The sequence below is a fragment of the Galeopterus variegatus genome, unplaced genomic scaffold, assembly GCF_000696425.1.
Source record: "Galeopterus variegatus unplaced genomic scaffold, G_variegatus-3.0.2 Scaffold209, whole genome shotgun sequence".
NCBI lineage: Eukaryota > Metazoa > Chordata > Mammalia > Dermoptera > Cynocephalidae > Galeopterus > Galeopterus variegatus.
In genome coordinates this window covers 489,891-501,968 of record NW_007726320.1, presented here as the reverse complement: position 1 = coordinate 501,968, position 12,078 = coordinate 489,891, and the positions used below count along the sequence as shown (strand labels likewise).

The following is a 12,078-nucleotide window of genomic DNA, read 5'->3' as shown; positions in this document are numbered from 1 at the left end:
AACAATACTTCACATGAAACACACACAGTACAGGGGACACATCATGCTCAATGTAGTGGTGCTCAGCAGCTTGTCTTCCTTTCTTTGTTTTTACCCCCACTTTTTTAAACTTTCAAAATGAGAACTGGATGTTCTCAGCAAGCAAATGTTAAAACTTTTCACATACTCCCTTATATGGTGAAGCAACAAGCCATTAGAAGTGGGCTACCTTACACAGAGAATTGTACACCAGCACATTTTTTTAAAAACGCCATCAAATTATAGCTGGTTCTGTCTTGTGGTCTTTACAGCTTTAGCTCCTGCTGCACAAATTTCATCTCCAAGGACCACAGTCAAGGCATATTTGTCTGAATATCATTTTCAGCATCACCTCGACCAAATTTGATTATTACATGAGCTTGAATTTTGGACTTCCCCACATAAGTTGGCCATTGCTTCACAACACAGGGAATAAGCAGGCAAACACACATATATATCCCAGAGACACATGACTGTAATATGGTAAGTGTACACACACGCACAATTATCCAGGAAGAACTTAGGACAACCAGCAGGAACTACAACAACTTTCATATGGTCCAGGAAATGAACATGGAGTGGGAACTGGTAAAAATGCCACACAATGGGATGGCTATGGGTGAGGGGAACCAGCGTCTCAGTCAGTGAAACTAATCCACGGTGTTCTCTGGAACTGAACATTTCTCATTGTTCACTCTAGGAAGGGAAGTGTTTCACAGTTTTTTCTTCCCAATATCCAGAACTCTTTGCTATCAATTTTTGAGTGACAATGCCACAAAGGAGTAATCTTATTACCCTGTGATCAGATATAATATAGAATTTGTGTTCTCCTTGACTGCTGTCTGCCACAAAACGGAAGACGACGAAAGTGGTGAACCAGTTGTAAAGGGTAAGCTGTGACTTCTAGTGTTTTTGACTGACCAATACATCGTGGAACCCCAGTAAAGAAACACAAGACAAATGGCTGCTAAGGTGAGGTTAAAAATTAAGTCACATTGGTCATGGAAAGCTAGTGATCGTGACACTCAATCACCAAAGCTGCTTTCATACCATTCAAAAGGTACCCTCCCAACATTTGGAGATAAAAACTAAAAGTACCTTTTGTTCTGTCTGCTGAGCCAACTGGCTGTGTAGCTGCTGAAGCTGGTTGGCTGAACCATCACAAAGGTCATGGTAAGCATTATTCAGGGCATTCAACTGCTCAGATATCTGCTCCTTCTCTTTCTCTGAGAGCCTGAAAGATGAAGCATTAAAGCTCTCTTAGAAAAAAACATTTCCCGAATTCCATTGCTTCAAAATCACTACTACTTCATCTTGGACGGATTATCTGGTCAGTTTTCCATGTTCATTGAATATGCATCTCACTCAGTTTTCCTGTCTGTCTCAAATCAAGTCATGATTCTTGGTGATGTCAATACTATCTCACCTGATGCTTGTAGTCCTGCAACCTTCTCAATCCAAATGTCCACCTCTCCACTTCAGCCTCACTCACACATGGAACATTTGGACCTGCCATCATGTGAAATTATTCTACTTCTGAAACCTCAGACAACCTTCTCAATCCAAATGTCCACCTCTCCACTTCAGCCTCACTCACACATGGAACATTTGGACCTGCCATCATGTGAAATTATTCTACTTCTTCAAGAATCCACTATGTGATTATAAGCCTGCCTTCTAATTTTATCTTTCTTTACTCCTTCTACACGTATTTTCTATTAAAAATGAAATATTTTAACAGAAGAATATAACAAACACTCATTTTCCTGTTACCCACCTATCCAGCTTTACCAAATTTTACTATTTTACCATATTTGATTCAAACCCTTTTCTAAGAAATAAGACATTATAGATATAATTAAGGCCCACAGTATATTTGTCACCAAGTCCATTCCTTTCCCTTTCTCCCCAGAGGTAATCACCTCTTGAGTCTGGTGAATCCTGAAACTTTTTTCATCCCACATTATATTTCTGAAAATGAACAATATTGATTCATGTTACCACTATCCATCAGCTCATTGAAATTTCCCAAGCCTTCCTTGATTCCTCCATTTTCTCTTAATCTAGCAGTCCTTTCTAGTATCTTCAGTTTCTTCTTTTTCCTTACTATTATCCTTACACTCTCTACGCATTAATCTGATAAAGCCCCAGCCCCAGATCAATTGAACCATTGGACTTCTCTGTTCCCACACACAAGCTGCTAAGTATATCCAATGAAGGAAAAAAATCCCACAATCATGAAAACAGATCCTACTGGTTTCCAACCTCAACTGGGCTTCAATACTTCCTGACAATCCTCTGGGAAGTTCCCTGCCAAGCCTTTCTTATCCCCTCTTCCTTTCCCCTCAGCTCCACTCTAACTTTCAGCAAACCTCTCTGCCTAATTCAAAGAGAAAATACAGATCACTGGACAATAATTCTCTCACTTTCAGGCTTCTCTCCTGACAAATTTACCTTTCTCCACACCCTTGGTAACCTCCTTTCCCACATGCCTCAGAAGAAAGGTCGTCTCAACTCCTGTTTAAGATTATACTTATTGGGCCGGCCCCGTGGCGCACTCGGGAGAGTGCGGCGCTGGGAGCGCAGCAACGCTCCCGCCACGGGTTCAGATCCTTTATAAGGAATGGCCAGTGCGCTCACTGGCTGAGCGAGGTGTGGGCGACACCACACCAAGGATTGCGATCCCCTTACCGGTCACGAAAAAGACAGAAAAAAAAAAAAAAAGACCATACTTATTTATTCATCAATGAATTTCATCCTCTTGCACATCTTCTGGGACCCTTCTCCTATTAGCTCATCCCTTTCGTCCTTGAGATTCAGTCCATAAGCACAGTTAAGCCCTTCCCATCTTTTAATAAAACAAAACTTTCTTTATTGTGTATTTCATTTTATTTACTGTTTTATCTCTTTTATCTCCTATTGCCAAGCTTCTTGGAAGAGTAATCTAATTTCACTGTCACCAACTTGCTCACTTTTCTTCTGTTCCTCATCATACCAAATCTGACATCATCCCCCAACATTTCACCAGAGTCACCAAAAACTTCCAACTGGCCAAATTCAATAGATATTTCTTGACCTTTTGTGACTTCTGACCACTCCCTCCTTTTTGGAACTCTGTTCTCTCCTGGGTTCTGAGGTGTTACTCATAGTTTTCCTTTTCCTTCTCTGAGGCTTCCTTTTATAGAATGAGAAGCCCTGAAAAGACTTTTTAAGTTAATTCACTCTTATGGTATCTACTATGCTGATAAGTCAATCTCTGTCACTTTAGACTCTGTCATTAATTCTTCTTCTTATTTTTTTTTAAGATGACTGGTAAGGGGATCTTAACTTTTGACTTGGTGTTGTCAGCACCACACTCTCCCAAGTGAGCTAACTGGCCATCCCTACATAGGGATCCAAACCCTTGGCCTTGTTGTTATCAGCACCACACTCTCCCAAAGGAGCCACAGGCTGGCCCCTTAGACTCTGTCATTAATTCTAAACTTACATATGCAGCTGCCCATTAGATACTTTTCATGGAACTATATAAGGCAAAAATTAATGTAGCAAATACTTCCTAATATATACTAGGTATTTCCACTCTGATATCCTATAGGTTTTTCATACTCATATATCTAAAAGTAAAGCCACCCACTTCTCACTCAACCCACTCCTTTTCCTTTGTTCCCTATCTTGGTTAGTGGCATCATCGTATACCCAGTGGCCTAACCCAGAAGCCTGGAAGTTACATCTGATGATTTTCATGTGTTACCACACCCAAGGATTCATTATCCTTAATATCTCTTGAATCTCGTCTCCTGCTCACTGTCCCTCATTTCTTGCCTACATTATCAGAATAGCCTTTTAACTGGCCTCTCAGCTTAGATTCTTGACCCATGTCAATCCATTTTCTATAAGACTGTTCTAGCAACACTAAACAAAATCATCATGTTTAAAATTCCTCCCCATGGCTGACAAGGTAAAATGCAAACTCCTCAGTAGGAACTACAAGGCTCTTCATAATCTGGCTCTTGCTGTCCTGAATTCTCATAACCCTAAGTTTTAGCCACATAAAGCAGGTTCCCCAAATGTGCCATAAATTCTCATTTAGTACTCACTTATGACCATGCTTGGCCAAGAAAATCTGTGAAGTTTTAATGGCTTCAGAGATTTGTTCTCTTTTGGTTGTCAGCTCTTCTGCCAGAACCTATGTAGTAGAAATAAAGAGAAAAGCTTCAAAACCCAAGGACTAAAGAAGAGTCAAAAATTATTTCAAATAACTTTCTAAAAATGCCAGGAAAAATCTCAGCCTAGGTCAGATTACTATTACCAATGTGCTACAGCTGATTACAAGGGCAGAGTACAAACAAGATGACTTCTTAAGTTTCTTTAAATCCTGGAAGTTAACATTTACTCAGGTAATGATGACTTCTGGAATGGCCCATATGTGACTTGCATAATTCTACCTAATGCATTATTGCACATTATTTTACTCAGGTAGGGAGAGATATGGATCTTCTACTCACCTGCTGTTCCAAAATAGCTTTTTCAATGTCTGTTGATTCTTTGGCCTGGGATGAGGTAGCTTTTCCTTGTGTATTCCTTGCTATGGTAGACACCCAGCCCAAAAGTCTTTTAACCTTCTCCACATGTTCCTGTTTTTCCTCTTCTACCACTTTCTGGAATAGGAAATAGAAAATCAATATCCTGGCAACGTCCTATTAGACTGGCATGACTTTGGATTTCCTAAAATAGACACGAAAGTTACCTAAATCAGCAGTTAGTGAAAATAACCCCAAGTTAAATATAATTTAGCCAACCGAAGGCACTGCTCACAGGTGTTTAACTATGTAATTCTTACAGGTAAATTCATTATATCTAGCTAGGTTAGCACCTTTCTAAAAAAGCACTGTTTTATATATGATAGGTATTTATGATTATTTAATGATCTAAAAAAAGCCCTTCACATACAGCATCTTATTCATTTTCATAATTCTTAGGTTTACAGGTGAAGAGACTGAAGCCTACAGAGATTATATAGGCAGATATTGACATAAAGGAAGGCTTGCTAATTTACATAGGCAAAAATGGTTTGATTAATGTTTTTAACAGCTTTTCTAAGAGTGGTTGAACATGTGGAAAATTATTTTTCAAAGACAGAAGATTTTTATAATTAAGAACAGATGATAGGGAAAAAAGAAGATTACACGCTCATTACAACAAATTCAAACAAACCTGAAATACATAATATGTGTACTCAATCTTATTTCCCCAGAAATTTGGTATATATACAGTACTCACGAACTTGTTTCTATGCCATATAGTGTCTTTGCAGTAGTTTTATTTTTACTGAAATCATAATTATACATAGTATTCTAACTTCCCTTTTCTCCAAAAAATATATTATGAATATCTATCCACACCAATTCACTTAAATCTATTTCATTATTTTGACAGCTTTATAGCATTCCACTGTATGGAATTTGGAACTTTCCAGTAGCCCCCTTTAACAAATTATACTTTTTTGAATATCCTTGTTCACATCCCTTTCTTTATGTACTTATATTTCTATAATAAAGATACTTGGAGATGGCAATGCTGGATATAATACAGTCAATCATTCACAGATTCTGTATTTGTGAATTTATCTACTCAACAAAATTTATTTTTAACTCCAAAATCAATATTTGTGGTGCTTTCATGGTCATTCCCAACAATGTGTAGTGCAGCAAAAAATTTTAGTTGCCCAACGCACATTACTAGCTGAGATAGAACAAGGTGACACTCTACCTTCTCATTTCAGCTTTCATATTGTAAACTAATATCTTCAGTCTATTTAGTGCCATGCTTTTCACATTTTTGCATTTTTCTTGGTGATTTCACTATTTAAAATGACCCCAACGTAGTACTGAAGTGCAGTCTAGTGTTCCTAAGCACAAGAAGGCTGTGATGTGCCTTATAAAGAAAATACAGTGGCTAGCCAGTTAGCTCAGCTGGTTAGAATGCAGCCTTTTAACACCAACGTCATGGGTTCAGATCCCCAAATCAGCCAGCCACCAAAACACAAAACAAAACAAAAAAAGAACTGAGTTCTCAGGCTAGCTGGTTAGCTCAGCCTACTTGGTCAGATCGCAGTACTGCTAACACCAAGATCATGGGTTTGGATCCCCATACTGACCAGCCAGCAAAAAACAAAACCAAACAAACATAGAAACATAAAAACATAAAAAGAAAATAGATGTGTTAAATAAAGTTTGTTCAAATGTGAGTTACAATGCTGCTGGACATGAGTTCAACATTAGTGAATCAATAATATATATTACATAAAGTGCTTTAAAAAAAATACATAAAACAAGAGTATGTATTAATTTGTTGACAAAAGTGTTGTGACCAGAGGCTTTCAGGAACCCAACCCTGTATTTCCCCAAGAAGCATTGGTTTAGTATTTACTAATGCAACAACTTTATAGAATACAACTACTGCAAATAATGAGAACTGGCTGTGTACACACTTTAAATTCTTACAGATGAGGGACAATATTTTTAATTGTACTTTCAAGATGATTTAGGATCCAACTGTCCTCACCTCCTCCTCCTCCAGCCGCCGAAGTGCATCACTGATATATTTCACGTGCTGAGTTGTTAAGGTCACCAATGCGGTGTAGCGAGTCCTTAAGTCCATGAACTATGGTTCAAAAGAACAATTTAGGTAAATTATCTGCCAGAAGAGTAAATTTAAATAGTTCAAAATAAGGGGACATTTTCATGAAGTCACAGGCTCAACAGAAAGGTAAGCTCTAAATCAAACTGCAAAGCACAGACAAACGAATCTTTCCTATAAGGAAGACAGTGGCATATTTCCTTCCCCCGCCCTTTCACCTCTTGTGTGATTGCATCTGAAGAGGAAAGAATGCGACGGCGCTTGCCAGGGGATTTCTGCTGTGATTCCACAAAGGCCTTGTATGTCATCAGCTGCAATTCATAGTCCTGGGAGAGGAAAAAATTTCACTATATTTACTTAGGGCTTAATAGCTCACTCACACGTCATGCAATAAGACTACAGCACTTCATTGCTGGAAGGTGTTTTGTTGTTCATTCAGACTAGAGGTTAGGAAACTTTTCCTGTAAGGGCCAGAGAGAAAGCATCAGGCCATATTATCTCTGTCACAACTCAACTCTGCCACTGTAAGTGAAAGCAGCCATAGACAATATGTAAAATCAAAGAGTGTGGCTGTTACAATAAAACTTCACCTGTGGACATTGAAAATTGAAGTACATATAATTTTCATGTGCCATGAATTATTATTCTTCTTTTGATTTTTTTCAACCATTTCTTATCAGCCATACAAAAATAGGTGTGTGGGATGGATTTAGCCTGGGGGTCACAGTTTGCTGAGTCCTAGATTTGCAATTTGATATTTGCTGACCAACCTTTTCATCTCATGCATGGAGGAAGTGAAGCCCAGAGAGCGGAAGTGAAGTTCCCTACTTAGTTCAGGGGATGAGTAGCAGATAAGATTAGAATCTGTCTCCCACTCCCTACACCAATCCTCTTCTCATTTCACCATGCTATTCTGCTGCTTCCTCTGGTGAATTTAGAATTTAAACTACATTCTTTCTGACACCAAGTCTCCTGTTATCACCTAAAGAAATACACTCATTCAAAAAATATTTGTTGAACATCTACAATGTACCTGCCATTGTTTGAGTGCTATATATGTTAGTCGGAAAAAACATTGTTCCTATGGAACTTACCTTCTAGTGGGAAGTCATAATAAATAAATATATGATCATCTCAAGTTGTTTTTCTTTAAAGATGTTGTCAGAGAAATAAACAAGTGCCAGATCATGCATGTCCTTATATGCCACATAAGGACTTAGAACTCTATTATGACTATCACATGAAGCCATTGGACAGTTTTAAGTAAGGAGTGACATGATCCAATTTATCACATTTCATCTTTCCCAACGTGTACATTTTTCCCCAATTTCCTTATCTCTAAAATTGGAATATAACTTACAACCAATGGCATGTCACATAATTGGCAGTTTCTTTTTTTTTAAGCATAAAATTATGGTGTAGCTTGTCATCAATGGTATCTCAGATTCAGTTACATGTTGTATGTCTAAAAAGGTGAGTCTGACAACTGTGTGAGAGGTACTAGAGTAGTCTAAGGAAGATTCCTCACTTAGATGTAATCTAGGGACATAGAGGGGAAATAACGAAAGTCAGATTCAGGAGATACTTGAAAATAGAACCAACAGAGAACTTGTTCACAAACTGAACATAAAGTTTAAGGCAAAGAGAAGAATTAAGGATGACTCTAAGGATTTTGCCTCAGCAATCAGGAAAAATGGTGACACTATTTCCTGAAATAGGTAAAACAGGTGACAAACATGCTTGAAAAGAAAACCCAAACTCTCTGTTTTTGTCATGGTATGTTTAAGAGGTTTCTGTTCATCCAAATGGAGACTCCTCCAGTCACAGTCTGGTACTTCTCTGAGCATCCCTAATCATGGGGCCACAGGAAGTATGCACCTGCATGGACTTCATGAAGGATGGGGCCAGCCTCTAGCAGAAGAGCTCTGCTTAATTTGTCCAGAAACAGAACCTACAGTCACAATGCAGATTTTCCTAAGCTGGAGGTCAATTATGTTCCTTTTAGGATGTGGTAATGTTACCTTTACAATAGTAGAATATTGCTGGGAAAGTTTTTGACACTGGTCCAGTTTTGCCTGATTTCTCTCAATTTCTGCAAATGTTCCTTTTAGGATGTGGTAATGTTACCTTTACAATAGTAGAGTATTGCTGGGAAAGTTTTTGACACTGGTCCAGTTTTGCCTGATTTCTCTCAATTTCTGCAAACAGATCCTAGGAACCAAAATATCATAATGTTATCACTGTTGTTATCATCATAGAAATAGCTGAACATTTACGATGTTCTAAGGTGGTGGTTTTCAAACCTCAGTTGTATCAGAATCACTGGAAGACTGATTAAAATACAGATTACTGGGCCCTACCCCCAGAGTTTCAGATTTAGTAGGTCTAGGATTAAGACCAAGAACTTGCATTTATAACACGTTCCCAGGTGATGCTTATACTGCTGGTCTACGGTACACACTTTGAGGACCACTGTTCTAAGTATTTTATGTGTATCACTTCATTTAACCCTAACAACAATAACCTCATAAGGGTAGGTTAAATAATGAACTATGTCCATTTTATTAACTAGAAACTAAAAGACTGAAAGGTTAAGTAAATTGTTCAAGGTCTTATAGCTAGTAGATGAGTGAGCGAGGATTGGAATCCAGGCAATGTAACTCCAGACCTCATACTCTTAAACATAATGCCAGAAAACAAAACCACCAACGAAAAATGCTTTAAATGAAATAATTTTTTTCCACTCCCAGCTTTCCCTGAGTTTTCAGAACCCCATATTCTAATCCTAGTAAAATTAAATTTAGTATCCAGAAACAAAATAAAGATCATTTTAAACTATCCATCTAGTGGTTTCAATATACAAGGATAATTCAAAAATTTGTGCAAAGATAGAATTAAAAGATAATACAAATCTTTCCATGAACTTTTTGAAGTACCCTTGTATAGTTACAGAAACTCAGGAGGGAAGGGACCTGACAGGTCCTCCAACCTAAATGTAAAACCAGTATACTGAGACCAACTGTTTGAACCACTGTAAGAAGAGTGGGCTTGGAATGTCTTGCCATTTGGTGGAAGCTTTAATTGCTTGAACATCATCTTCTTTTACGATGAGCTAATGTTTTCCCTCTGTGACTTCCACCATGCTACTGCTGTACCCACCGTCTGCTGGTTGAGCTGCTCCGACAGCACTCTGCTCTCCTCTGCCTGGCCTGGCTTCATCATTTCCTGCTGGGCAGTGGTCTCCTCAATCCACTTGATGAGAGTTCCATGGCAGGCTCGGTAATCTCCCAGAACTTCCTGGATACTTTCTAGCTCAGATTGGCTGGAGGAACAAAGGGAAACTGCTATCAGATACCTTGGTATAAATACAGTAACGTAAATGGGCAATTCTCTCCTTAGCCCATGCTTCCAGTTGGTCTTGACCACAGAGAATACATCTTTATTTATGGGGAAGAGCAATACAAGGCTGAGTGAGACCTACACCTGTACCCAGTGTCTTATGGAGTAAAAAGTGAGTAGAAAGCAAATGCACGCTGCTGGCCCTAGAAACTGACTTATGGACTGGAATCCCATGATAATCCTTGTCAAACTTTTTACTTAGGTTGCCAAGGGTTACCAAGGTTGCCAATAAGATAGTACTGGCTGTACAATTCTATACCCTGACGACAGAGTACCACAGCTATGATTTATGAATCACTATAACTTCCTGCGGCAGGAAGTGGGGGGGCGGGGGAGGAGTGAAACATAGTTATTTACTGTTACTTTCAGTAACAGTTCTATCACTACTGGTAGTTTAACCAGCCTTGGGACAGTAATTCCATTAGAGAGAATCAATCCAAACTTATATGCATTGTTAAATCCCTTTTCCAGCATAGTTCTCTACCCAGCTTCGTTAGCCTCCGAAAAGTACAGTTTGCTTTCTTTCCTATTCATATCTGTTATCAGAAGCACAACCTCCAGTAACAAAGATAAAACCCACTGAACTAGCAAAAAACATGGAAGCAAGAAATTCTACAAAGTCCCACTATGAAAAATGGTTCAAATATGGATTCAAAGCTACTGAAACCCACATTCTGTCTCTGAGAAAAGATCACTAGGTTACCTTTCAAATCTATATTCTCAGAAGGCATTGTCATCAATGGCTTAATTAGATAAGACTTGGGCCACAGGAGAGGCACTGCTGACAGGACCATCTCTGCTGATCCAAAAGCAAGCCTCAGAGGCCAGGGGGTACAGCTAAGGGGTAGAGCATTTGACTGCAAAAGCAAGCCTCAGGTCTGCTCTGGGGTTAGTGGTCCCAACTTTCTGTCACTTACGTTGTCGAGAATTTACATGGTTTTTAAATTCCTACCCCTCCCTATCAATTCCTGTCTTTAAACATAAATAGATAAATATAACTATTTTTGCCTAAGAACTAGTCCCTGAACTCTAACAGGAGAAAAAGGTGGGGCCACCACTCACCGGGTCTCAAGCTGGGCAATGACCCGGTGCCAGCGCTCCTGCAGCTGGGAGCCTTTTTCCTGATAGCGCTCCAAATCTAGGTTTCGCTCTGGCGTCAGACAACTCAGTTGCTCTGCCACTATCTTAGCTTTGGCAATTTCCTCATCCAGGACTGAAAACACTGAATTCTTGTCCTTTACATCATTAAGCCAGTGCTACAAAAACATAAGTGCAGAAATAGGTTAAATATTTTCCATACTAAAAAGGATTCAGACTAAAGTGGAAAACAGGGACATTCTTCAGGTGACTCCACAGTATTTCTCTGATTCAGAAACTAGTCTCCAGAGGGTCTGTGCCAGAAATGCCTCCACAGGTCATGGTCTCTGCTTCCCTGATGCACACAGGGATGCGAAGGGCAGGCAGTACTGTACAGAGAATATACAAACAACTTGTGTTTGAAACCTGGCTTTACCACTTTTAAGCTATGAGACCAAGATAAGTCATTTAGCCAGCTTGAGTCTCGGTTTTCTCATCTGCAGATAGAGATAAAAATCCCTTCCCTATCCACCTCACAGAGTGGCTTGTGAAAATCAAATAAGATAACAGCTGTAGATTTACAAACTTACAGCACAACAACTGCTTGTATCTAATTAAGCTACAATTTCACTGGGAGAAAAAAGGGGAAAAATAAATAGAAAGATATTTCTTTCTTTTCCCTTCTTTGAATACATATTCAAATATATTAAATATAATATTCTGTTTGGTTCAAATGCAAACCTAAATCAGTGCCATGCCATCCAAAATTGCATTTATCAAGGGTCCAGCCCGTGGCTCACTTGGGAGAGTGTGGTGCTGATAACACCAAGGCCACGGGTTCAGATCCCTATATAGGGATGGCCGGTTAGCTCAATGGGTGAGCATGGTGCTGACAACACCAAGTCAAGGGTTAAGATCCCCTTATTAGTCATCTTTTAAAAAAAA

General features: G+C 39.0%; 1 protein-coding gene across 2 annotated transcripts in view; it reads right to left on the bottom strand.

Moving 5' to 3' along the window:
- MACF1 (microtubule-actin crosslinking factor 1) overlaps positions 1–12,078 on the bottom strand; it is a 352,523-nt gene that overhangs the window by 134,816 nt on the left and 205,629 nt on the right. For both annotated transcript variants that reach the window (XM_008565851.1, XM_008565852.1), the window contains exons 28-35: positions 11,119–11,312; positions 9,817–9,979; positions 8,785–8,868; positions 6,876–6,983; positions 6,583–6,681; positions 4,524–4,676; positions 4,116–4,204; positions 1,117–1,252 (exon numbers count right to left, since the gene is read on the bottom strand). In XM_008565851.1, the coding sequence (XP_008564073.1) occupies positions 1,117–1,252; positions 4,116–4,204; positions 4,524–4,676; positions 6,583–6,681; positions 6,876–6,983; positions 8,785–8,868; positions 9,817–9,979; positions 11,119–11,312 (1,026 nt within the window). The remainder of the gene's footprint in view (positions 1–1,116; positions 1,253–4,115; positions 4,205–4,523; positions 4,677–6,582; positions 6,682–6,875; positions 6,984–8,784; positions 8,869–9,816; positions 9,980–11,118; positions 11,313–12,078) is intronic.